This window comes from Littorina saxatilis, linkage group LG4 (genome assembly GCF_037325665.1).
Source record: "Littorina saxatilis isolate snail1 linkage group LG4, US_GU_Lsax_2.0, whole genome shotgun sequence".
Lineage (NCBI taxonomy): Eukaryota > Metazoa > Mollusca > Gastropoda > Littorinimorpha > Littorinidae > Littorina > Littorina saxatilis.
Window position 1 is genome coordinate 10123796 of NC_090248.1, and position 23585 is coordinate 10147380.

At 41.6% G+C, this 23585-nt stretch overlaps 1 protein-coding gene across 1 annotated transcript in view; it reads left to right on the forward strand.

Annotated features, from left to right (window-relative positions):
- LOC138963928 (receptor-type tyrosine-protein phosphatase mu-like) overlaps positions 1-23585 on the forward strand; it is a 500599-nt gene that overhangs the window by 258924 nt on the left and 218090 nt on the right. Inside the window, exon 2 of the mRNA XM_070335790.1 lies at positions 18-89. Coding sequence (XP_070191891.1) covers positions 18-89 — 72 coding nt within the window. The remainder of the gene's footprint in view (positions 1-17; positions 90-23585) is intronic.

Below are 23585 nucleotides of genomic sequence, written 5' to 3' on the forward strand. Positions count from 1 at the left end.
CCTTTTTTTATCAACAGGTCAGCCGTGTTCCTGCACAGGAGGATGTGACAGTAGCAACATTGTCTTCCCTGGTTCTGATGGCAGGATAGGTATGGAATCGCCCTTTTCCTTATATCAGAAGCATTCAATTCATCTTTAAGGTAAACACGATTGGTAGAACCTTTAACATACTCGTTTGGGTCTCACTGACACTCGCTATCTCGTGAAAGACAGAGACATATATTACATACATGTATGTTTTTCTGTTATAAGTCTGCACACGTGTTTATTATGGGGGCGAGGACGCCCCCATTCTATACGGATAGTTTAGAGGTTGACCATGGGCAGCGCCATTTTGTTGTGAAATACGTCATCAGTTTGTGTACACAGGAAGTTGTGACATCCGTCACCCTATGGGAGGGGTGAAGGCAACATTGTTCATCTGTAGAAAGTTGTGAAATCCGTCACCCTATGGGAGGGGTGACGTCAAAATTGGTCATCACAGAGTTTGTGTAACACAGGAAGTTGTGAAATACGTCACCCTATGGGAGGGGTGACGTCAAAATTGTTCAACAAAAACATGATATGTCGCATTGTGCAGGGTCAACTGCAACAAACTCAAACCGAGCCATTCATACCTAGCTGTATTTGAGAGACTTATATACCCGACATTTTTATTTCTTATTTTTAGCACAGGTGTAGGAAAAATCATGAACCAAAATGTTATTTATTTTCTAATTTAACATTTTTTTTACAAATATGACCATGGTCTTTTAAACATACAGTGACATTAAACATTGTTATGTTAAAAAAAAGAAAAAAGAAATAAAGCTTTTGTGCACAAATCAGAAAATACATTGTACATTTTACCTACAGGCCAAACAGTGTCTGTTGGCGGCAGAGGGCCCAGCAAGTTGCTATTTTTAGATCGATTAAAAGTTGTCAAGAACAGGCGCTTACATTTGGATGTGTCCACTGATAGTAGGTTTGGTTGTGATCAATCAGAATGATGTAGGAATAAAAATGTATGACAGTTTGGTATGATGACATGTAATTCAAATATGCTGAAATGTAATATTATACATGATATAATATTATTATGGCTGTTGCCATGACCATGAACCCCAAGAAAGGTTTAATGTTATGTAAAATCAAAATACCAAAATCAAGCACCTACTAATCTGGTCCACGGTGCGGCTTGGACCAAAAAAGGATGGACACGCAACTCGCTCAGCCAGCCAGCGCTGCGAGACTTACAGCGGCCAACTTTGCCGCGGCGCGCTCATTGGCTAAGTATTGAACTTGCGTCAAGGCCGATGCGCGTAGATTCCCAGAATGTTTACTTTCGGTTAGATTCTTCGACAGCATTCGCAGAGGTGACTGCCGTATTGTGTACCGCAGTCAGAAGTAATTTATTACTTTTGGGAGTTTAGTAACGTGATATCAGTTTTCAATTGTTCGTTCACTTATATTGCTTTCAGATTTAACACACAAGAAACAGTAGCACGGTTTTCGTTGCGAAAATGTGCATTGGCAGTGCTACGCGATCGAATTGTGTATTATGTACACGCGGTGTTCTTCTCAGGAAAAGACCGAAGCGACATGTGACGTCAGTCGTTCAGCCCGCGAGCGGTGGGATGGGGGGGGGTTCACATGGTTTGTTTGTTTCAGAACCACACCCATATACACACATTTCACATGTAAACCATTTGTCCGCCCCCTGTCGATATTTATCGACTAAGTTCCTTGTGTTCTTATTAGTAAGTATCTCCCTTCATTGCCTGTGTAGACGCCCGTAACCGCGTGTTTCCTTTTATATAATAAACCGGCCATTGGGCGTCATCGTCTCGAACGAAATCTTAAAAATCTCCAAACCCGTTTGGAATTCTGGGTAGGGAGATCCTTTCATAAACCGACGTCAGCGCCTTTCGGCGATTGGTCAATGCATTTTGGAGCTGGACTGTTAACATAATGTCGGTCACACTTGAAATGCATGCTACTTGAGTTTGCTTTTGAAACTGATAGGAAGTGTACGGGGGCATAGGGTCAGTTATCAACTTAACATACCTCGAACAGTGAGATCGACAGAACGTACAGTACACAAATACCAACGGAGAACTTAGGATACTGACGATTCGATACTGATACACATGCTCGAGACCTCACGTGTAATATTCGAAGTCAACATTTCTCTGTTCATCCCCGGGTTAGCTCGTTACTTTGGCGGTCACGGGTTCGATTCCATTAGCAGTCAAGAACAAATTTAGAACTTTTTTTGAATGTTTGAACTTTTTCTTTATTTTCTGAACAGACCATTCTTCTATGTTATTCCTTTAAATTCATTCAAACGGTTATGCGTTATGTATTGAGGATCGAATTGGGTTACATATTTATCGATTACTGCAAATGAACGACTTACCAGAATTACCCATTCTATATTAGTAACATCGGCATTTGGGAAAAACCCATTGGGCGCTTGTATTACCGAGCGTAGACCATAGGTATGGGCGTTAACAACTTCTAATTATAATATGCTTCTGGCCTTTTATAATCAATCGAAGCTCAGCGAAACCTTGTCAGTTTATGCAATCTATTCACTATTACATGGGTGACTGTTTAGCATGAAGACTTGCTGCACAAATTGACAGTTTTGTTGAGTAACCTGTCTCTGGAACACTTTTGTTACACTGGACATACACACACACACACACACACACACACACACGCACACACACAACACACACACATACACACACATTCACACACACACACACACACACACACACACACACACACACACACACACACACACACACACACACACACACACACACACACACACACGCCCCGGACGTCCCCCGTGTACCTTTCAGTTAACCAAATGGTCCCTCAAAAGACATTATGGGACGTTACAACGGTAAGAACAGAACAGCACATAAAGCTTCTGGAGATAGTCCTCACACGTACGCTATGCTCCCTGAAGAAGAGGAAGAAGGAGAAGAAGAAAACAAAAACAACAATAACAACAACCACACCCACAACAACTGCAACACCAACAGCAACAGCAACAACAGAAATAGATAGAATAACTGCAAGGTCACAGAGTGTGTAACATATGTCAATCAACAGCTATACATTCACTGGTCAAAAATCGCCAACAATATTTGTGACCCTCCACCACGGAATGAGTCTCATGTCACCTTTGCATGATTTTTATATTTTTACATTTTCCTAAAGAGTTTTTTATGCTCTATTCAGTGGTGAAAACCGTTTTAAAAAAGAGCAAAAACTGTTTGAGTTATAGGCCTGTGACTAAGGTGACCGTCACACTGTTACCAGACACTCCCCGGACTTATATCCAGGTTTCCCAATTGCTTCGTTTCCGGCCGATTTATGTGGAGCACGTGATGCGCACAAAAAATATTGGCGGTCTAGAAGTGTCGTCTGCGCAATGATCGCGGCGGCGCTCGCGGCTTTCTTGACCGCCAAGGACGACCGCGCACGTTGTGATACGTCATTCGTTAGACCTCAATTAAGCCTAGCGCAGAACCGCGCGAGGTGACATGCGACTCATTTCGTGGTGGAGGGTCACATTTGTCAGGGGTATGGTGCATTTGTTTTAACATTGCCTTGTCGGATAAGACTTAACATCGATTTGGGGATCATTTACCACTGTGTAAAAATCAAGGGTTAACCATCTTGACCTTTATTTGAGAGCGACGTCCTGGACTACACCGACTGTCAAGCGTTGCATTTGGTGACAGTATAATTCCCTTTGTTTGACAAATTACGAATATTTGTTTTATTTAACAACATTTATGTGTTTGTTCTAAGTTTTAGCTAGCCGATAAGTAATAATTTTCAACTTGTGAAACAACTGCGTATTTAAGTTTTTCTTTGTTGGAAATGAATAGTACATACAAAAAGAGTCTTTGAGTCTTGAGTCTCGAAATAGTATAACAAGTGTCTTTCCAATAAGAACATGTCTACGGTTCAATTTCAATTTTAATAAGTCGTCTTCTTCTTTTCGTGAAAAGTGGATGTAGCGTATGGAAAAGCAGCCAACATGAGCAGCACATACAACGGTGGTGATGGGTTGTCAGGCCCAGGCTGTATGGCAGTTAACGGGAAAACCGACACTGAGTTCAGGTCGTTGAATACAAGCAACCCCAACTGTGTCCATACTGGTGATGGTTCTGCTGATATCAACGACTGGTGGCAGGTGGACCTGGGCCGTAACTACACCGTCACCAACATCACCATCTACAGGAGGGCAGGTAAGAGTGTTTACGACTTGCAGTAGGGTTTGGGATTTAGCGCATGGTTGCCGCCATTATTAGTCTCGGCTTTCCCCTTTGGTTTGGGACAACAAACTTTCGGTGTTTTTTGACAAGAATGAATAAAGTTGTCGTCACAACCGCGTCAAATGGAACATTACGTCATGGTTTTTTTTAACAAAGGGACGTAATCGCTTCCTAGTTCTTCCACAGCTGAAAGTGATTGGAAATCCCTTGCTGTATTTAGGTCACAGGAGCTTGTATCCAATCGCCGGTCGATCATTATTTACTCCTTATTCTATATATTTACTCCTTTTTCCATACTATTTACAACTAATAAGTAGTAGTAGTAAGGGTAAGCATGCAGCAGTAAATAATAAGCATGCAGGAGTAAATAATTATCGACCGGTGGTTGGATACAAGCTCCTGTGATTTAGGTAACCTACCCTAAAAAGATGGCGCGAGCTTCCATTCAAATTAGCTTAGGCAACAAAGGTTCGATGACGTCATTCAATAGTCACATCACAGAAGGAAATGTACACAAGCCGAACGTAGCCCATTTTGGCTCGACTTATTAGACAGAGAGGCTTGAGGAGAATGATAATAACAAAGTCATTAACAGAGTGCAGACCTCAATGATCGTAAGAACGCACAATTTATTGTTTTCTGATGGTTATAACCGGAACTTGCTTTGGATCATGGGGCAGACAACTCCCGTAAACACTTCAAGGCTTACTTCCCTTCTTTGTTGCCGTTAGTTTCATGGCTGACGAACTTCGGAACAGCTGTTACTTTTCGTTTATGTAATATTTAGGGTTTGCTCTACGTGCAAAATAATGAAGTATGAAGAGCAGATGATATCTTACGTGTATGTCTTATAATTTGGTTTGCTGAGCGTGCTTCGATAGCTGCATGTGAACATAACAGCTGTTCGTCAGCCATGAAACTAACGACAACAAAGAAGGAAAGTAAGCCTTGAAGGGTTTACGGGAGTTGTCTGCCTCATTATCGAAAGCTACTTCCGGTTATGAGTTATAACCATCAGAAAACAATAAATTGTGCGTTCTTACGACCATTGAGGTCTGCACTCTGTTAATGACTTTGTCATTATCATTCTCTTCAAGCCTCTCTGTCTAATAAGTCGAGCCAAAATGGGCTACGTTCAGCCTGTGTACATTTCCGCCTAGAAAAAAGACAATTTGTCATGTTTTTGGCGATTTTTGGTCAGAAATCTAAAAATAGCCTATCAATTCCAAGGTCATCAATATCTTTATATAAGTGTGAGAAGAAATATTGTTCCCATTGTTGTTGTGCATCTTTTGTGTTCAATTGAATTTGCCTTTTACCGAATGAAAACTATTGTCAAAAACAGTGCATTTAAAACCAACCAACCATAAAATAAAAAGCACCCTCCATCCCTCTCTCTCTCTCTCTGTTAACTGTCTCTCTCTTCCGCTTTCTCGCGCTTTCTCTGTCTGTCTGTCAATCCCCCCCCCCCCCCGCTCTCTCTCTCTCTCTCTCCCCCTCTCATTTCATAAAAGAATTTGGGAGAGAAGAAAATATACTCGGTTATACCTTGTGTCAATATTCTAGTAAAAATATATGCAATAACACTGTCTTACAATTTGTCAAAAGCAAAGCCCTTTTTTTCTAAAAAGATCAAAATCCGAAAGAAACAACTGAAAATCATGCAGAGACTTTCTTCCGAAAATTACAAATCTCTGGCAAAGTGAAAGGAACAACAAAATATTCCTTCAGAGAGAGAGAGAGAGAGAGAGAGAGAGAGAGAGAGAGAGAGAGAGAGAGAGAGAGAGAGAGAGAGAGAGAGAGAGAGAGAGAGAGAGAGAGAGACAAGACAAAGACAAATTCTTTATTAACGAGGGTAATGGCATAAGCAAACAGGTGCTTTTTTTTACATCCAGCCCTCGCCCATGGGAGGGTTTAATCTAATGACAATACGTTTAAAAAATGTTAGAATATGAATCAAAGAAGTAATAAAAAGCAAACAACCGAACAAACAAACGATAAACAGACTAAACAAACAAACAAAAACATACATACAAACGAACATAACATAAGAGAGAGAGAGAGAGAGAGAGAGAGAGAGAGAGAGAGAGAGAGAGAGAGAGAGAGAGAGAGAGAGGAGAGAGAGAGAGAGAGAGAGAGAGAGAGAGAGAGAGAGAGAGGGAGAGAGATAACTCAGAATGGTTTATTATATCAAGGCCACAGAGAGACAGAGAGAGAGAGAGAGAGAGAGAGAGAGAGAGAGAGAGAGAGAGAGAGAGAGAGAGAGACAGAGAGAGACAGAGAGAGAGACAGAGAGAGAGACAGAGTGAGTGAGCGAGCGAGTGAGGAAGAGAGAGAGAGAGAGAGACACACACACACACACACACACTGAAACAGACACACACACGCACACACATACACCGACATACATATACACGTACACAAACCAGGAGTGAGAGCGAAAGAAAAAAGGAGAAAGAGAGAGTCGTCAGTAAGTAGTGGTATTGACACGTAGCGATAATGACACGTAGCGCTAAAAGATGTAGTGCTGTCGACACGTAGTGATAATGAACGAATGATAGCGACTCATCGACAAATTATTTGTAGCACTAATCAACGTAGCGATAGCGGCACGTAGCACAAATGACACGTAGGACAAATGACACGTAGCACAAATGACACGTAGCGTTAGCGATACGCACCCTTACTTCATGGCTTGCTGTGTCATCAATCAATATGAAGCTTATATAGCGCGTATTCCGTGGGTACAGTTCTAAGCGCTTGTCGAAGAGTTGTCAACACAGGACTAACAAAGAAACTAACATCTACAGACGGACACGAACCCTATCACACACTAGCAAACCCTGATAAACATACAACAAACAACTGTTTAACAACAATGTACACATCAATAGCTAGGTCCAAACAAAATAATATTAAGCACAAAGAAAACACCTCTCACAGAGCACAGCACAAGAATGTCTTTTGGGGCACAACACATCACGTCGAGCATGAAAGTCGCAGCCAGCTACGGGAAGAACTGAGTCTTCAACCTACTCTTGAACGCGTCAAGAGAGGGGCTCTGGCGAAGCTCAAGCGGCAGGGAGTTCCAGACGGAGGGGCCCGCGGAGGGAAATGCACGGATCATACCGGATTTACACGAGGTTTTTTTTCTCCAAATAACGAAAAGCTCGCTTTCCCTCGCATTTCAATATTGGAACCAAGCAACTAGTGTAAGTGTGGTACGACACAGCAAGCCATGTAGTATTCTGTTTATCCTACATACTGTACTTGCGTGTCTTTTGCTCCAAACATCTCGGAGTCGACGCATTCAAATTGAAGAGGCTTCTTACAGAACCTCGGTCTCATCCAAAGCCTCTTGCAATCTTTGACGTCATGGCAAAGAGATGTCACTCCCAAAAATATGGTGTAATAATGATAATAATAATAAATGAGCATTTATATAGCGCAACATCATAACTTTACAATTATGCTCTTTGCGCTTGACACATTTAGAATTAAAACAGTTATACAAGCATTTACATCTACATTCATAGTCAATCAATCAATCAATCAATCAATGAGTCTTATATCGCGCATATTCCGTGGGTACAGTTCTAGGCGCTCTGCAGTGATGCCGTGTGAGATGAAATTGTATACGGCCAGTCAACATGCAACGCTTAATTAAAAGCATACACCATCAAACATACATTACAAAAGATTCTTCCACTAACTAAGTAATAAAAACATGAATAAAATAGGTAGTAAAAAACAAGGAAATACCAGCTGAATACCCTTAATCAAACAGAACATGTTATCAACAATACTGAAAACAGTCCTAGATGTTTATATACATTATCACTATGGTGTGACGTATTAGTTCGACATTTTTTCCAAGGGAAACAGCTAGCGCAAGAGTGTTTCCAGAATGACGTTTGTCTCGGTAACTTTGGCATCATGAACTGTGGAAAAGCAGGTCCCCGCCAGACTAGTTTAACACGACTTCATTTACATGTGAATTGAACGATATTGCTATCTCAAGTGTGGTCTCTCTCCCGTATGTAGGATATACAATTGTACAACGCTCTGGAGAGTAACACACGCGCATTATGTTTGTTAGGCGGCCCAGAAAACATGCAACGACGCATGTCAGGAATCCACGTGGAGGTGGACAGCCAGACGTGTTACGCTTTCCCTCTGTTGGATGACAACGAGACCGCTCTGCTCGCTCTGCCTGAGAAGATTGACGTGACATGTTCACCGCCCCTCACTGGCCGTGTGGTCAGGCTGCAGAAACGTGGACAGGGGTCTAACAATCAGTACGGAGCTCAAATCATCAACATCTGTGAGGTGCAAGTATGGGGTATGTTGGATCTAAAATCTCTCTCTTTCTCTCTCTCTCTCTCTCAGTCTCTCTCTCTCTCAGTCTCTTTCTCTCAGTCTCTCTTTTTTCTCTCGCGCGTGCAAGCACGCACGGCAGTGTGTGTGTGTGTGTGTGTGTGTGTGTGTGTGTGTGTGTGTGTGTGTGTGTATCTGTGTGTCTGTGTGTGTGTGTGTGTGTGTGTATGTGTGTGTGTGTGTGTGTGTGTGTGTGTGTGTGTGTGTGTGTGTGTGTGTATGTGTGTGTGTGTGTGTGTGTGTGTGTGTGTGTGTGTGTGTGTGTGTGTGTGTGTGTGTGTGTGTGTGTGTGTGTATCTGTGTGTCTGATTGTCTCTGTCCATGTGAGTATAACCTGACGTGTATCAATTAGGAAGTAGTAAATGACCATTTCATGCAGTCGACGCGCGGTGATACATTCGCCCAATGGATTTTTCGCAAAAGCGAATTATTCTTTAAATAGAATCGGTAATTCTGGATAGTCGTTCACCGGAACTACTCGATTTTTTTATGCAACCCTTTAGTTAATTCGATGTATTACATCACAAGAAGAAAGAGTTCAGAAATAAAGAAAAAATTGAAGAATTGAAGAAATTGTTTTTTTGAAAATGCCCTTGTCTGCTGATAGATTCGAACTGGTTACCACCAACTTAACGAATCGGCAATCGGGTGCTCTACCGACTGAGCTCAGGCAGTTCACTGTCTTCAGGGGTAAAGAGAAAAATCTTGAAGTTGAATATTACACGCGAGTTTTCGAGCATTGGGATTAGTATCGACTCGTCGGTTTCCGAGGCTCTCTGTTCGTATTACTGTTGTACGTTCTGTCGATCTCAATGTTCGAGTTTAATCAAGTTGATAACTGACCCTATGCCACCGTTCACTTCATATCAGTTTGGAAAGCAACCTCAATTAGCATTAATTTCAAGTGTGACCGACGACATTATGTTGGCACTCAAGCTCCGAAATGCATTGGCCAATCGCCGAAAGGTGCTGACGTAATTTCATAAAAGAATTTCCCTACCAATGATTCCAAACGGTTTTTGAGATTTTGAACATGTTGTTCGGGACGATGACGCCCAAAGCCGATTTATTTGGATTTATTATATAAAGGGAAGCAACCGGTTAAAACCGGGCGTCGACAATACTAATGGAGGATATAATAGAAACTTATAAAATCATATAATGGTTTAAACAGTATTTTATTCAGATATAAGTTTACAAAGCCATGGAATGTATGATTTAGTAATAAACTAAAAAATCAGTTTTCAATCAGTGTTGTTAAAGGAGCACAACAAGATAAACTTTTGAACAAGATCATATATCAAAGATGTAACTTAACACACCGTCTCTGTCTGTGTCAGGCTGTCGAGCGGACCTTTATGGCCGGACCTGCACCAGGCAATGTGGACAATGCAAGGACAGTGCCCCTTGTGACGCTGTGACTGGACGCTGTGACGTCTGTCAGCCCAACCTTCTTCACCCCCTGTGTCAAGGTATATAGAGCCAACATGGAATATAGATACTCTTTTGTCACACCTCAGTTATCTTTATTTTCTTCATTTTCTAAATTTTCATAACTTTATAGTTCCATCGCTCAGTCATCTTTTTTTCACACACACACACACACACACACACACACACACACACACACACACACACACACACACACACACACACACACGCACACACACACGCACACACACACACACACACGCACGCACGCACGCACACACACACACACACACACACACACACACACTAACACACACACACACACACTAACACACACACACACACACACCCACCCCCACCCACGCACGCACGCACGCACGCACGCACGCACGCACGCACGCACGCACACACACACACACACACACACACACACACACACACACACACACACACATCCAAAAACGACTTTCAAAACGATGCCGCCTAATTTCAGAGTGCGAAGGAAGCAGATACGGACCTAGCTGCGACCTACAGTGCAGTGCGCGGTGTGCCGGTGACGGTTTCTGTGACAGGACCACAGGACAATGTCAAGATGGATGCCAGCCAGGATACGTTCTGAGTCAATCAGGATTGTGTACTGACAGTGAGTGTTTTATTGTTTTGATCAGATCAATCATGACATTTTGTAAGACAAGATGGAAAACGATACGGAAAGTTCGACAATCTTGAAAAACGTGCTAGCAAAAGATGCACACACACAAAAAAAGTGTTCATAAGTGTTCAATTTAACACTTGCGAACACAACGTGTGCAACGTTTGCCAGTAGATATATGAACTGCTATGTCACAAAGTGTTCAAAACTTGTCACAGAAATGTGTTAAAAACTAAAAAAACTGTTTGGAGTGATGAACGTTTTTTTTGATAGGGATGAAGCTGTAGGTAAACAGGCTGTATTCTGAACACATTAAACTAAATACCTTGGCAACTCATACTGGGAATTTTATCAAGAATACATCTACACCCATTCTAACATCGTATGCCCCTTTAGGCCAAAAAAATAGGTCTGTTTACGGTAACATAGGCCAAAAAAATAGGGTCGGTAGGTCGGGATTTTTTTTCTTTTTTTTTTTTTCTTCAAAAAACTATATATTTACGTTATTGTGCAGAAAAAACCAAGATTTTTTTTTTTTTCCAAATGCCAAAAAAAAGTCTAGGGTCGCGCGAAAAAAAATAGGGTCGGTCGGGTTACCGTAAACAGACCTATTTTTTTTTTTGCCTTATCAAAATCAGCGTGACTGTGCCTGCAGAGTCCGCTTCAAGTGAAGACAGTCATCTTTTTTTTCGTGTTCTTATTTTCATTACTTCATTGTCCCATCGCTGGGAAATTCGGGTCGCTTCTTCCCAGTGGAAAGCTAGCAGCAACAGGGTCGCGCTACCCAGGTGTCTGCGTGTTTAGGTGTAATCAGTCACCTGCACTTATGGCAGAATGACCGAGGTCTTTTACGTGCCACAGTGTTCCTCTGACGCAAGTCTGGTTGACCCTTGTAAACTTTCAAGGTCAGAGCGAGGTCACATTCGGCTGAAAAGGGAAATTATAGTTTTCTTGAACGTTCGTGGTACAAGAGCTTTATAACGTCGCTCCTTAAAGGCTTACGTTCTCACATGACTTCAGCCTGGTTGACCAAAGTAAATTTTCAAGATCGTATGTTCGGAAAATAACAGAAAATGTTGAGCTTACATACACGAGACGTGTATGTGTGACAACGCGAATGGTATGAGCATTTGTTCGTCTTGGTTTTTTACATTTAGTCAAGTTTTGACTAAATGTTTTTATCATAGAGGGGGAATCGAGACGAGGGTCGTGGTGTATGTGTGTGTGTGTGTGTGTGTGTGTGTGTGTGTGTGTGTGTGTGTGTGTGTGTGTGTGTGTGTGTGTGTGTGTGTGTGTGTGTGTGTGTGTGTGTGTGTGTAGAGCGATTCAGACTAAACTACTGGACCGATCTTTATGAAATTTTACATGAGAGTTCCTGGGAATGATATCCCCGGATATTTTTTTAATTTTTTTCGATAAATGTCTTTGATGACGTCATATCCGGCTTTTTGTAAAAGTTGAGGCGGCACTATCACACCCTCATTTTTCAATCAAATTGATTGACATTTTGGCTAAGCAATCTTCGACGAAGGCCGGACTTCGGTATTGCATTTCAGCTTGGTGGCTGAAAAGTTAATTAATGACTTTGGTCATTAAAAATCTTTATAAAACGATCCAAATTTACGTTCATCTTATTCTTCATCATTTTCTAAATGCAAAAACATATAAATATGTTATATTTGGATTAAAAACAAGCTCTGAAAATTAAAAATATATAAATTATGATCAAATTTAAATTTTCGAAATCAATTTAAAAACACCTTCATCTTATTTCTTGTCGGTTCCTGATTCCAAAAACATGTAGATATGATATGTTTGGATTAAAAACACGCTCAGAAAGTTAAAACGAAGAGAGGTACAGAAAAGCGTGCTATCCTTCTCAGCGCAACTACTACCCCGCTCTTCTTGTCAATTTCACTGCCTTTGCCACGAGCGGTGGACTGACGATGCTACGAGTATACGGTCTTGCTGAAAAATTGCATTGCGTTCAGTTTCATTCTGTGAGTTCGACAGCTTGACTAAATGTTGTATTTTCGCCTTACGCGACTTGTTTTGTTATCAGTAGACAATATTAAGAAGCACTACCACATTCGTTTCGTTGGCATTTTCGGTTGTAAAACGTCACACCTTTTTGAGTACACGTGATTTCCGATCTCTACGAACAGAAATTCGCTTCGCCAAGAGAAACGAAATTCGTAGAATTGGTCATTTTGACGAAAGTGACTTCGGTCGCGTTTTATATTCGAATAGTCATAAAATATGCCTACCTTGTGTAATCGATGTATGCTCTGACATCTTTAGGCGCGATTTATCATTGAAATGTTTTTAAAAATCAAGTTTAAAAAGCCGTAAAGCAGGCTTGAATTGGGTATGTGAGTGACTGAGCAGACGAAAGAAATTTCAAGATGGCGACCCATACATCAGGCCGACTCAACTTTTCAGTCGGCTGGTCAAGCCGCCTAGAGGAGAAAAATGCATGAATCAGTTAAAGTTTATGATGTGTTGAGTTCTGGCCTGAGTATCTGATGCGTTTCAGCAGAAGTGAGGCAGCTGGTATTATCTGATCGACACTTCTGAACCGGTGCGACCAGCGAAACGAAATTCTTCTGTCCTCTTAACCGCTGTACTAGCGACACATGGTGTTCCCCCGCCGAGTGTCTTTCGCAACCACGAAAATGCCAACCATATGAATGTGGTAGCCCTTCTTAAAGTCTCTAACATAGTTCGTGATGTCCTTATATTTGCTAATTATTCTGACAGACACACAGTGCTGTGGACATGTACTAACGTACACACACACACACACACACACACACACACACACACACACACACACACACACACACACACACACACACACACACACACACACATACACACACACACACATACACACACACACATACACACACATACATAAACACACACACATACACACACACACACACACACACGCATACACACTCACACACGTGCGCACACAGACACAGACACAGACACACACACACACACACACACATCCACACACACACATGCACACACACACGCACGCACGCACACACACATACACACACACGCACACACACACACACACACACGCACACACATACACACACACACACACACACACACACACACATACATACACACACAAACACACACACACACACACACACACACACACACACACACACACACACACACACATCCAAAAACCACGTTCAAAACGATGCCGCCTAATTTCAGAGTGCGAAGGAAGCAGATACGGACCTAGCTGCGACCTACAGTGCAGTGCGCGGTGTGCCGGTGACGGTTTCTGTGACAGGACCACAGGACAATGTCAAGATGGATGCCAGCCAGGATACTTACTGGGGGAATCAGGATTTTGTACTGACAGTGCGCGTTTTACTGTTTTGATCACTGTTTTAAACGCCTGGAGCCAGTTTATTGGACTCGCGCTATAGAAAAGTTATTGATTATTATCGGGTCAATCATGGCCCTGTAAGGACAAGAAGGAACACGATACACAACTGAACTTTTTATAAGATGCGTTTGTGACGGTACAATCATGCCTGTGGAAAGAATAAATTAGGGGGGGGGGGGGCGATGTGGAGGGGGGAGATAGGGTGAAGTGATGGTTATTTAGACAGCCGGCCAATTCTGACTTACTTTGCTTGCATGTGGAGAAGTAACTTGTAGCATTTATTAGATTAAGAAACATTCTCATCAGAGAACGTTGACACATCGCAATCTACGCTTACGCACACACAGACACACGAACACAAGGCCCCACACAGAGAAACACGGAGTACACAGACACACACACACACAGACACACAGACACACCCACATACATACGCACACACCCACACCGACACACACACACACACACACATATACTCACACACACACACATTCACACACACACACACACGGACACGCTTACGCACACTCACACACACACAGACACACAGACACACACACACACACACACACTGAGACTAACACACACTCAATCACTCATCAAATCAATCACTGTATTATGTTTGTCAATGTCATTATAAAAAAACTAGCAGTAGGGGAGACAATCAATTCTACCGGGCCACTGCAGATATAAGTAGCAGTCACTGGTGACCTTTTGAGCCTTACTACTTTTGGACAATGCACCAGAATGTCAGGCTCGTCTTTTTTCAAATGTTCCATTGAACTCATTTTCTATGTTCTTTTTACCAGAGTGCCCAGAGGGAACCTTTGGAAGCGGGTGTTCACAGATGTGTGGTCAATGTGCCAACTCTTCAGTTTGTCGTCATGACAACGGCTTTTGTGAGCAAGGCTGCTCGGGTGGATACAGCGGAATTCTGTGTGATACGAGTAATTGGATTATTTTACGTCTTTTATCTTTCAGAATATAAATCTTACAATGTTTTGCCTTTGTCTTAATTGTCATTTGCACTTTCTTGGTCAGACTTAACTGGTTTTGATCTGACTTTGTTGCTGAAGTTTTCGTTCTGTCTGCTTTCAGGTTTTCTCCATCCGTTTTAACTTATTCACTGTCTTTCGCGCATTTCTTGTTGTAGTTATATAACCGCGTTGTTTTTAATTATTCATCATACAACTGCCATGTTTTCCAAGAATTCGTTCTTCAAGGAGTAGCTGCCAGTATGTTTCAGCGACATTATTTAGATTATGCGTGCCAGTGATAGCTCATTTTGATAACATATTACTCTGGAAAAAAGCGATCCAGTTTTGAACGTATTCCTGTAACAAGTTTGTTAAATAGTATTGAGTTTTACTAGCAAAAGAGGCATACGTACAAAACTTATAGTGTTCACAAAGTGTTCATTTGAACCCTAGTGAACACTTTGTGTGCAACGTTTACCTGTAGAACTATGCACTATGTCACACAGTGTATAACACTTGACACAGAAAGGTGTACACACTTAATAAGGAACGGTATTTTGATAGGGATGGTTTTTGAAAGTTAAACAAGCTGTATTCTGAACAAATACAAATAAATACCTTAACATGTTGACAACTCATACTGGGAATTTTATCAAGAATACATCTACACCCATTCTAACATCGTATGCCCCTTTATCAAAATAATCGTGACTGTGCCTGCAGAGGCCGCTTCAAGTGAAGACAGTCAAAGCCTGGCAGGCCCCATCGCAGGAGCAGTGTTTGGTGGGCTGTGTGTCATCGCTCTCAGCATTCTTATCGTTGGAATGTGAGTGCTATACTTAAGGGACTGGTAACGGTGAAGATAACAACTTAACCATTAACTTAACCATTGTTAATGCTCTGCGTGTATCTCAAGCTCTCACACTCTATGATCTGTCCCTCACCACGCAGTTTAAGGTGTCCAATCGATTCAAGTACATGATAGGCGAAGAGTGTAGTACTATTGTAGACTAACTGATTTATATCTACCAGTCTCTAGATCAATTATTTTTTGTTTCAATTCCTTTTCATAAGTGTATGGAGGTGTGTGATGTTACATGAGAATACGACGGTCACTGTGCACGTCATATCAGGAAGTTGTTTGTCTATTCATAATTATTTTATTTTACTTTGCTCAGACTTTAGAATGATATTTGCTAGTGATTTAATTATATGAGAAAAATAACATAGTTCTGAGGCAGATAAATAAGCCTGTTACAAAGATAGAAATATCAAATAACCCAATCCATTACAAATGAGAAAGGCAAGTCAATGCCTACTCGCACACACGAAGGCTGCTCAGACTGGTAAACTCGAGATTCCTTTCCAGAATTCGAAGACGATCCAAACAGCGGTCACAATCTGCCCCAGAGGTCACCATGCAAGGATCAGCCATTCAAAGTAAAGTATTATTGCCAAACGCAGTGTTGCGAGATACATTTTGCAAGCTGAATGATTTATGTTTCATAAAATGTATGTGTGTGCGTTGGGTGGGTGGGGTGGGACAAACCTAAAATAAATGACACCTTTGCATTTCAAATCGGAAGGACTGACCTTATTACCATAAAAATGCTTTTAGTACTAAACAACAATCATTACGTCATATCTTTGCCGTGCTTCCTGGGTTCACCTGTACCCAGAGAAACACTAAAATCATTGTAACTCTGGAACCATTAAAGGTATCGTTTTGAAATTTTAAGTATCTCTCACACACCTAATTTGCTCTCTGTCTGCAAATGTTTAGTGTGTACATGACAACAAATTAAAATTAATTGATTATGTTAATTAACATAAACACTACCGATTGCGCGGGTTCACCCAAACCCATACTTTTAAAGAGTAGTAGTGATTGTAACTATCCCTCTGCCGACGGCGCGGGTTCTCCTACACCGTTAATTACCAAAGCGGCGGAACAGTGTCTGTCTGCCTGTTTGTCTCCAAGAGACTGTCTGTCTGTATGTCTGTCTGTCCGTATCTCTCTGTTTGTATGTCTGTTGTCAGTTGCTCTGTATGTCCGTCTGTCCGTATCTCTGTCTGTATGTCCATCTGTCCGTATCTCTGTCTGTATGTCCGTCTGTCCGTATCTCTGTCTGTATGTCCGTCTGTCCGTATCTCTGTCTGTATGTCCGTCTGTCCGTATCTCTGTCTGTATGTCCGTCTGTCCGTATCTATGTCTGTATGTCCGTATCTCTGTCTGTATGTCCGTCCGTCCGTATCTCTGTCTGTATGTCCGTCCGTCCGTCCGTATCTCTGTCTGTATGTCCGTCCGTCCGTATCTCTGTCTGTATGTCCGTCCGTCCGTATCTCTGTCTGTATGTCCGTCCGTCCGTATCTCTGTCTGTCCGTCCGTATCTCTGTCTGTCCGTCCGTCCGTCCGTATCTCTGTCTGTATGTCCGTCTGTCCGTATCTCTGTCTGTATGTCCGTCTGTCCGTATCTCTGTCTGTATGTCCGTCCGTCAGTATCTCTGTCTGTATGTCCGTCCGTCCGTATCTCTGTCTGTATGTCCGTCCGTCCGTATCTCTGTCTGTATGTCCGTCCGTCAGTATCTCTGTCTGTATGTCCGTCCGTCCGTATCTCTGTCTGTATGTCCGTCCGTCCGTATCTCTGTCTGTCCGTCCGTCCGTCTGTATCTCTGTCTGTCCGTCCGTCCGTATCTCTGTCTGTCCGTCCGTCCGTCCGTATCTCTGTCTGTCCGTCCGTCCGTCCGTATCTCTGTCTGTCCGTCCGTCCGTCCGTATCTCTGTCTGTCCGTTCGTCCGTCCGTATCTCTGTCTGTCCGTCCGTCCGTCCGTATCTCTGTCCGTCCGTCCGTATCTCTGTCTGTCCGTCCGTCCGTCCGTCCGTATCTCTGTCTGTCCGTCCGTCTGTCCGTATCTCTGTCTGTCCGTCCGTCCGTCCGTATCTCTGTCTGTCCGTCTGTCCGTCCGTATCTCTGTCTGTCCGTCTGTCCGTCCGTCCGTCTGTCCGTCCGTCCGTCCCTGTCCCTGTCCCTTTCTCTCTCTCTCTCTCTCTCTCTCTCTCTCTCTCTCTCTCTCTCTCTCTCTCTCTCTCTCTCTCTCTCTCTCTCTCTCTCTCTCGCGCGCGCGCGCTCACACCCGGATTCTGCCATCGCTGCAAGAAGTCGGTGAAGGGAGAAACTCGATGCACCCACTGAAGTAGCGCTGTGGGTTTCCCTGAACCCACTCCGTCGTTAGAGAAATAAACGGTAAAAAACCCTCTTTCAAATGTATGGGTTCAGACAAACCCGCATCGTCGGGCGTGTGTAGTCAAAAGCGGCATCCGGCAAAGGTTAAAGATAGTTTCTCTAACTGTAAATTTGGCCTCTTTGCGGGTAATTTGCATATTTTACTTTCGATAATGACATTACCGTACATATTTTAGTTGCAGTTTTCGTCAAGTTAATATATTCTTCGTACGCTGGAAAACTGAATTATTGATAACTCAGTTTTGTCTGTTGTGGAATGTTATACAGGCGGAGGATCTGACAATCGTGCTGTTATAAGTCATCATATGACGTCATCAGCAGGAGGAGCAAGTGATGACGTCACCGACGAGGAGAACCATCACTATGAAGAACTGCAACCCCCTGACGATAGCAATAGAGCTCCTTATTCAAGCCCGGTTTTTCGTAATGGGAACGAGATTAAAAAGAATCCTCATATTTACGCAAATGCATCCACATAAGCGAGATATTCAAATCGGAATATTACAATGTTTGATCTATCCAAATTCTTTTGGGGCCACAGCAACATTTGTGTTAAAGTCATGAAAGTGTATGAGATGACACTTTTGTACACAACGATGACTATATAATAATAATAATAATAATAATAAATGAGCATTTATATAGCGCAACATCATAACTTTACAATTATGCTCTTTGCGCTTGACACATTTAAAATTCAAACACAGTTATACAAGCATTTACATCTACATTCATAGTCAGCAACGCTTGATTAAAAGCATACACCATCAAACATACATTACAACAGATTCTTCCACTAATTAAGTAATAAAAACATGAATAAAATAGGTAGTAAAAACAAGGAAATACCAGCTGAATACCCTTAATCAAACAGAACATGTTATTAATACTGAAAAACAGCCCTAAATGTGTATACACATTATCACATTATCACTAAAACAACAAATACACTACATGTAGCCTACTGATGGACTGAGAAAACAAAATCAGGGGTTGTATTTCTTGAAGAGGTGCGTTTTAAGTGCTCGTTTGAATGCTTAGGGTGACTGAGAGTGGCGGATGTGAAAGGGGAGAGAATTCCAGTGTGTGGGTGCGCAGAAAGTAAAAGTGCGTTGTCGTATGTTTTGGTTTTGGTGTGAGGAATGGTGAGGATGAAATCAAACATTCTGTGCATTGTTTTCTGCGTAACTGATACTTGCTGAGTTATAAGCTTCCATAGTTACATTGTTGGAATAATCAGTCGGTCTAATGCCAACTAATATCATGCTTTGTTTAGATTGCTTTTTGCGTCGCTTGTTTATGGGTAGCATTTTGAAGCAGATATACGGTTCGTGTGTGTGTGTGCAAGAGAAGCATGTATGTAAGTGATTGAGTAAAAACATTTAATAACAGACCGATGCTACTAAAGGTGATATTTTTTATATACACATATATGCCCTTTGCCGACCTATAAATTACGTTTATTTGAATTGCAACCCTCGCCACACAAAAACAAATGAACCTTTCAACCTGTGAATCTCGATGCCACTCTAGATACTTTTGTGTTGTCACTATTACGACTGTTTTACTTTAGCTTGTTACTTGCATTGATAGTTCATTTTGGATTCAACAAGCTGTGTTTGTCCATTTTCATTTTACGGTATGGATGCTCCATAGTTTACGAATAAACCTTATGCACCAAAGCTTTTTTTTGTCAGCATCTGTTCAGCACAACAAGCGTGGAGAGTGTTTGTATTTTTCGGATTCCCTATCTGTCTGTCTGTCTGTCTGTCTGCAAATGATGAAAACGCGCGCGCGTGTGTGTGTTGAGTGTGAGTGTGGGTGTAAGTGTAAGTGTGTTTGTGTAAGTGTGTGTCTGTGTGTTTGTGTGCGAGTGTGAGTGTGAGTGTTAGTTCGTGTGTCTGTGTGATGTGTGATGCGTTCATCCTTCAAAAAACTAATTGGCTTCATCAGTTCTAAGAGAGTTTTCGCGACAAATTATGAACACAGATCTACTGTTTTGAGAAAGGTTTGAAAACAAACGCGTGCAGATTGCAGATGCTTTCAAATTCAGGGCCTGACTCGATCGAGCACGTACAAAGAATAGGTGAGTTGTCTCCCTTTTAACACGGACATTTTGTGAATCAAGGTCAAGGCTTTCAAACTGAGTGTACTGCACACAGGGTCATTCAAGGCGCGTCTAAATTTCCCCTGTGTTCCCTGCCAGCGCGCGATTTAGAGCCATTTTGAAAAAAATATAAAAAATCAACAACACAAGATAACCTTACATACCTTTATGTTTTTGCAAAGTTTGGAACTTACTCTTTTAGAAAATATATGAAACATTTGAAAGTACTATCCAGGCAAAATATCCAATTTGAAGAGACCGCGCTAGCGGTCGAGGTGAACAATAACTGTCGAGATCTGTGTAAAATGTCATATTTTGGTCAAACACGCAAATAACATTTATGTATCGATCGAATTCCTTTCAGGTACTTATGACTTTGTTGTTGTTTTGACGATTGAACGAGCACACACACACATGCATGCAATCCACATGTATGCAATCAAACACATAAGCTTCATATTTGGGCGTTTCAGGTTGACCGAAACTTCAAAGGAACTACAAAACACACGTCATGTACTGACTTTGTTGTTGTTTTGACATTGAACAGCACACACACATGCAATCAAACACATGACGTGTTTTTTTTGTTGAGTTCCTTTGAAGTTTCGGTCAACCTGAAAAGCCAAATTATAAAGTTTTGTCGGCCTCTGACGTCACATGACTCAAAGAAGGGAAATCCAATCTCCAATCGATACATGTATACTTGAACATGCCAAAATGTAGAATATAAAAGCATAATATCTTGCAAAGTGTATGTCAACGAGTTTAAATAATAAAAAGTTCTTATCTCAATACTGATAATAAATTACATTAAAACATGATATTAAATAAGTTCCAATTTCTGTACAGTAACTGATACACATAATGCGCAGTAAATGGTACAATAAAAATCAAACTTAAATAAATCAGTCTTACAGTCAGAGTGTGCGTGAAAAATCAAGATGCATGGTCAACAGATCCACATAATGCGCAGTAAAAATCACCAAATTCATACTGGACACACACCTGATGGAACCATCCCTGACATGTCTCACACATAATCCACAATGTATCACCATTGGAAACTGTTTTAGGTGGATCTGGTCTTTTGCATTGTCTACATTCATCTTCATCCTGCGTTATTGGCATCAATTTTTCTTCTTTTATTAAGACTCAATCTGTTTTGTTTGTTTTTTCTCTTAGGTTGTTTTCTTTCGGCGCCTAAAACGGTCAGACCAGTGCCTTTGGGTCGTCCACGTTTTGGAATGCTAATAGGTGGCAGAACATTGGCAATGGCTACGTTTAAATTGTCAGTGTTTGTATCTGTATCAATTGTCTCCGAGTCTTTGTCAGTTTCTCTGTCATTTGTTTCTGTGTCCTGATGGTTGTCAGTCTGTGTGTCAGTGTTTGTGTCTCTGTCAGTCTCTCTGTCATTTGTCTCTGTGTCTAGTTGAGAATCAGTCTGTGTGTCAGTGTTTGTGTCTCTGTCAGTCTCTGTGTTGTCCTGTGTAAGTATGTCATCATCATCAGCAAAGTCTATGTCCCTGAATGTTGAAATGGCTAATTCGAAATCTTCAAGTCTTGACATGTACCTGTGGAACTGTGCCGTTCCAAGTTCAGACATTTTTGCAGCTATTTTGTCTGTCAATGATTTTGCACGTTTGAATTTGGTCCTTTTGTCGAGTGCCCTTGTACTTTTTGATATGTGTACTACTTTTTGGTTTTCAGTGGTTCCGGATGCAGCCAGACATGGGCCAGCAACAAAGCTTGGATGAAATGCCAAAAGCCACATTTCATTAAATAAATCCTATGTGAGGACTTCCAGACCAAGGGCGCGTCTTGCAGCTAAAATGTGCGCACAGGGCAATTTGTTTGACACTGCAACTTTGCATTTACATGTATCATTGACCACGTTCATTGGGCCAGCAGTGTCATGAACAGTCACACCCACATCTTCTAAGTCACACTGAAGAGACTGTGACTTCTGAATCATGTACATTGTGTGATTGTATGCATGTGGTGTGATGTGTTTTTGAAGGAGAGGGTATTCACTGTGCGTTTTCCTCATGGTATTTGAGAAAAGCCGGTGGGATATTTCGGTTTTCAGTGTTTTTATTATCAGCAGAATGTTTTTGAACATGACATCAAGGGGGGCATTTTTTGGTACTTCTTGTTTGAGTTTTTGGTGATATGATTCGATTCTGTTGTTTGTTCTGTTGGAAATGTTTTGTCTTGTTGACCTTGCAAACTGGGTCCATCTCTCCTTCATTGAATCCCAATTGTCTAGCCAGTACTGTTCAAAAACAGTATCGAGACAAATCAGTGAATCTCTGTGGGTGTTATACTCTGTCTCTGTTTCTGCATAACAACATTTGGCACACAGATCACGGATTTTGTCTTTAACCGTTTTACTGCATGTTAGTTGGTTTATTTTCACTTTCATAGCTTTCATGATGTGGAATAGACAGAGCTCTACTTCTGTTTGTGGAAAAACAGTTTTCAAACAGGCGACCTCATTCATATCTTTATCCACCATGAATGTTTTTATGTTTTCCGAGGCTTCCGGGTTTTCTGTTTTGAGAATGTGAAAGATGTTTAGGAACATTTCTTTTGTTTCCTCAGTGAGTATGGCGAAAGCCACGATTCGTGACTCATTGTTGCCGTCAATGCATAAGAATGACAGTAAAGGCATCTGCCTGTCGTTGACACAGTAGGTGCAGTCTAATTGAACATGTGTAGGGTATTTCCTTAAGATTGTCTTCATTTCTGAGCTTTGGTAAAATACGTACTTTAACACTTCTTGTTCATCAAGGCCAATGTTAACTGAGCAGCCTGGATCGTTGTCAACTTCCTTCTCTATTGCCATCAGCATCAGTTGTGCGTCATTGAGTGCCTTGTCCTTACTTGATCCTGACATGGCCTTCTCCTGCAAAATAACAAAAACAGATATAAAACACAAAAATGGTAGGTTCTGGGATCATTCAATTGTTGAGAAAACAAAACGTTACATTAACTAGTACGTTGATGTACTATCAAATGTGTAAAACGTGTTTTGTCATTGTACTAGCAAATGTAACATTTTGTTTTGTCCATAATTGAATGTTACAAT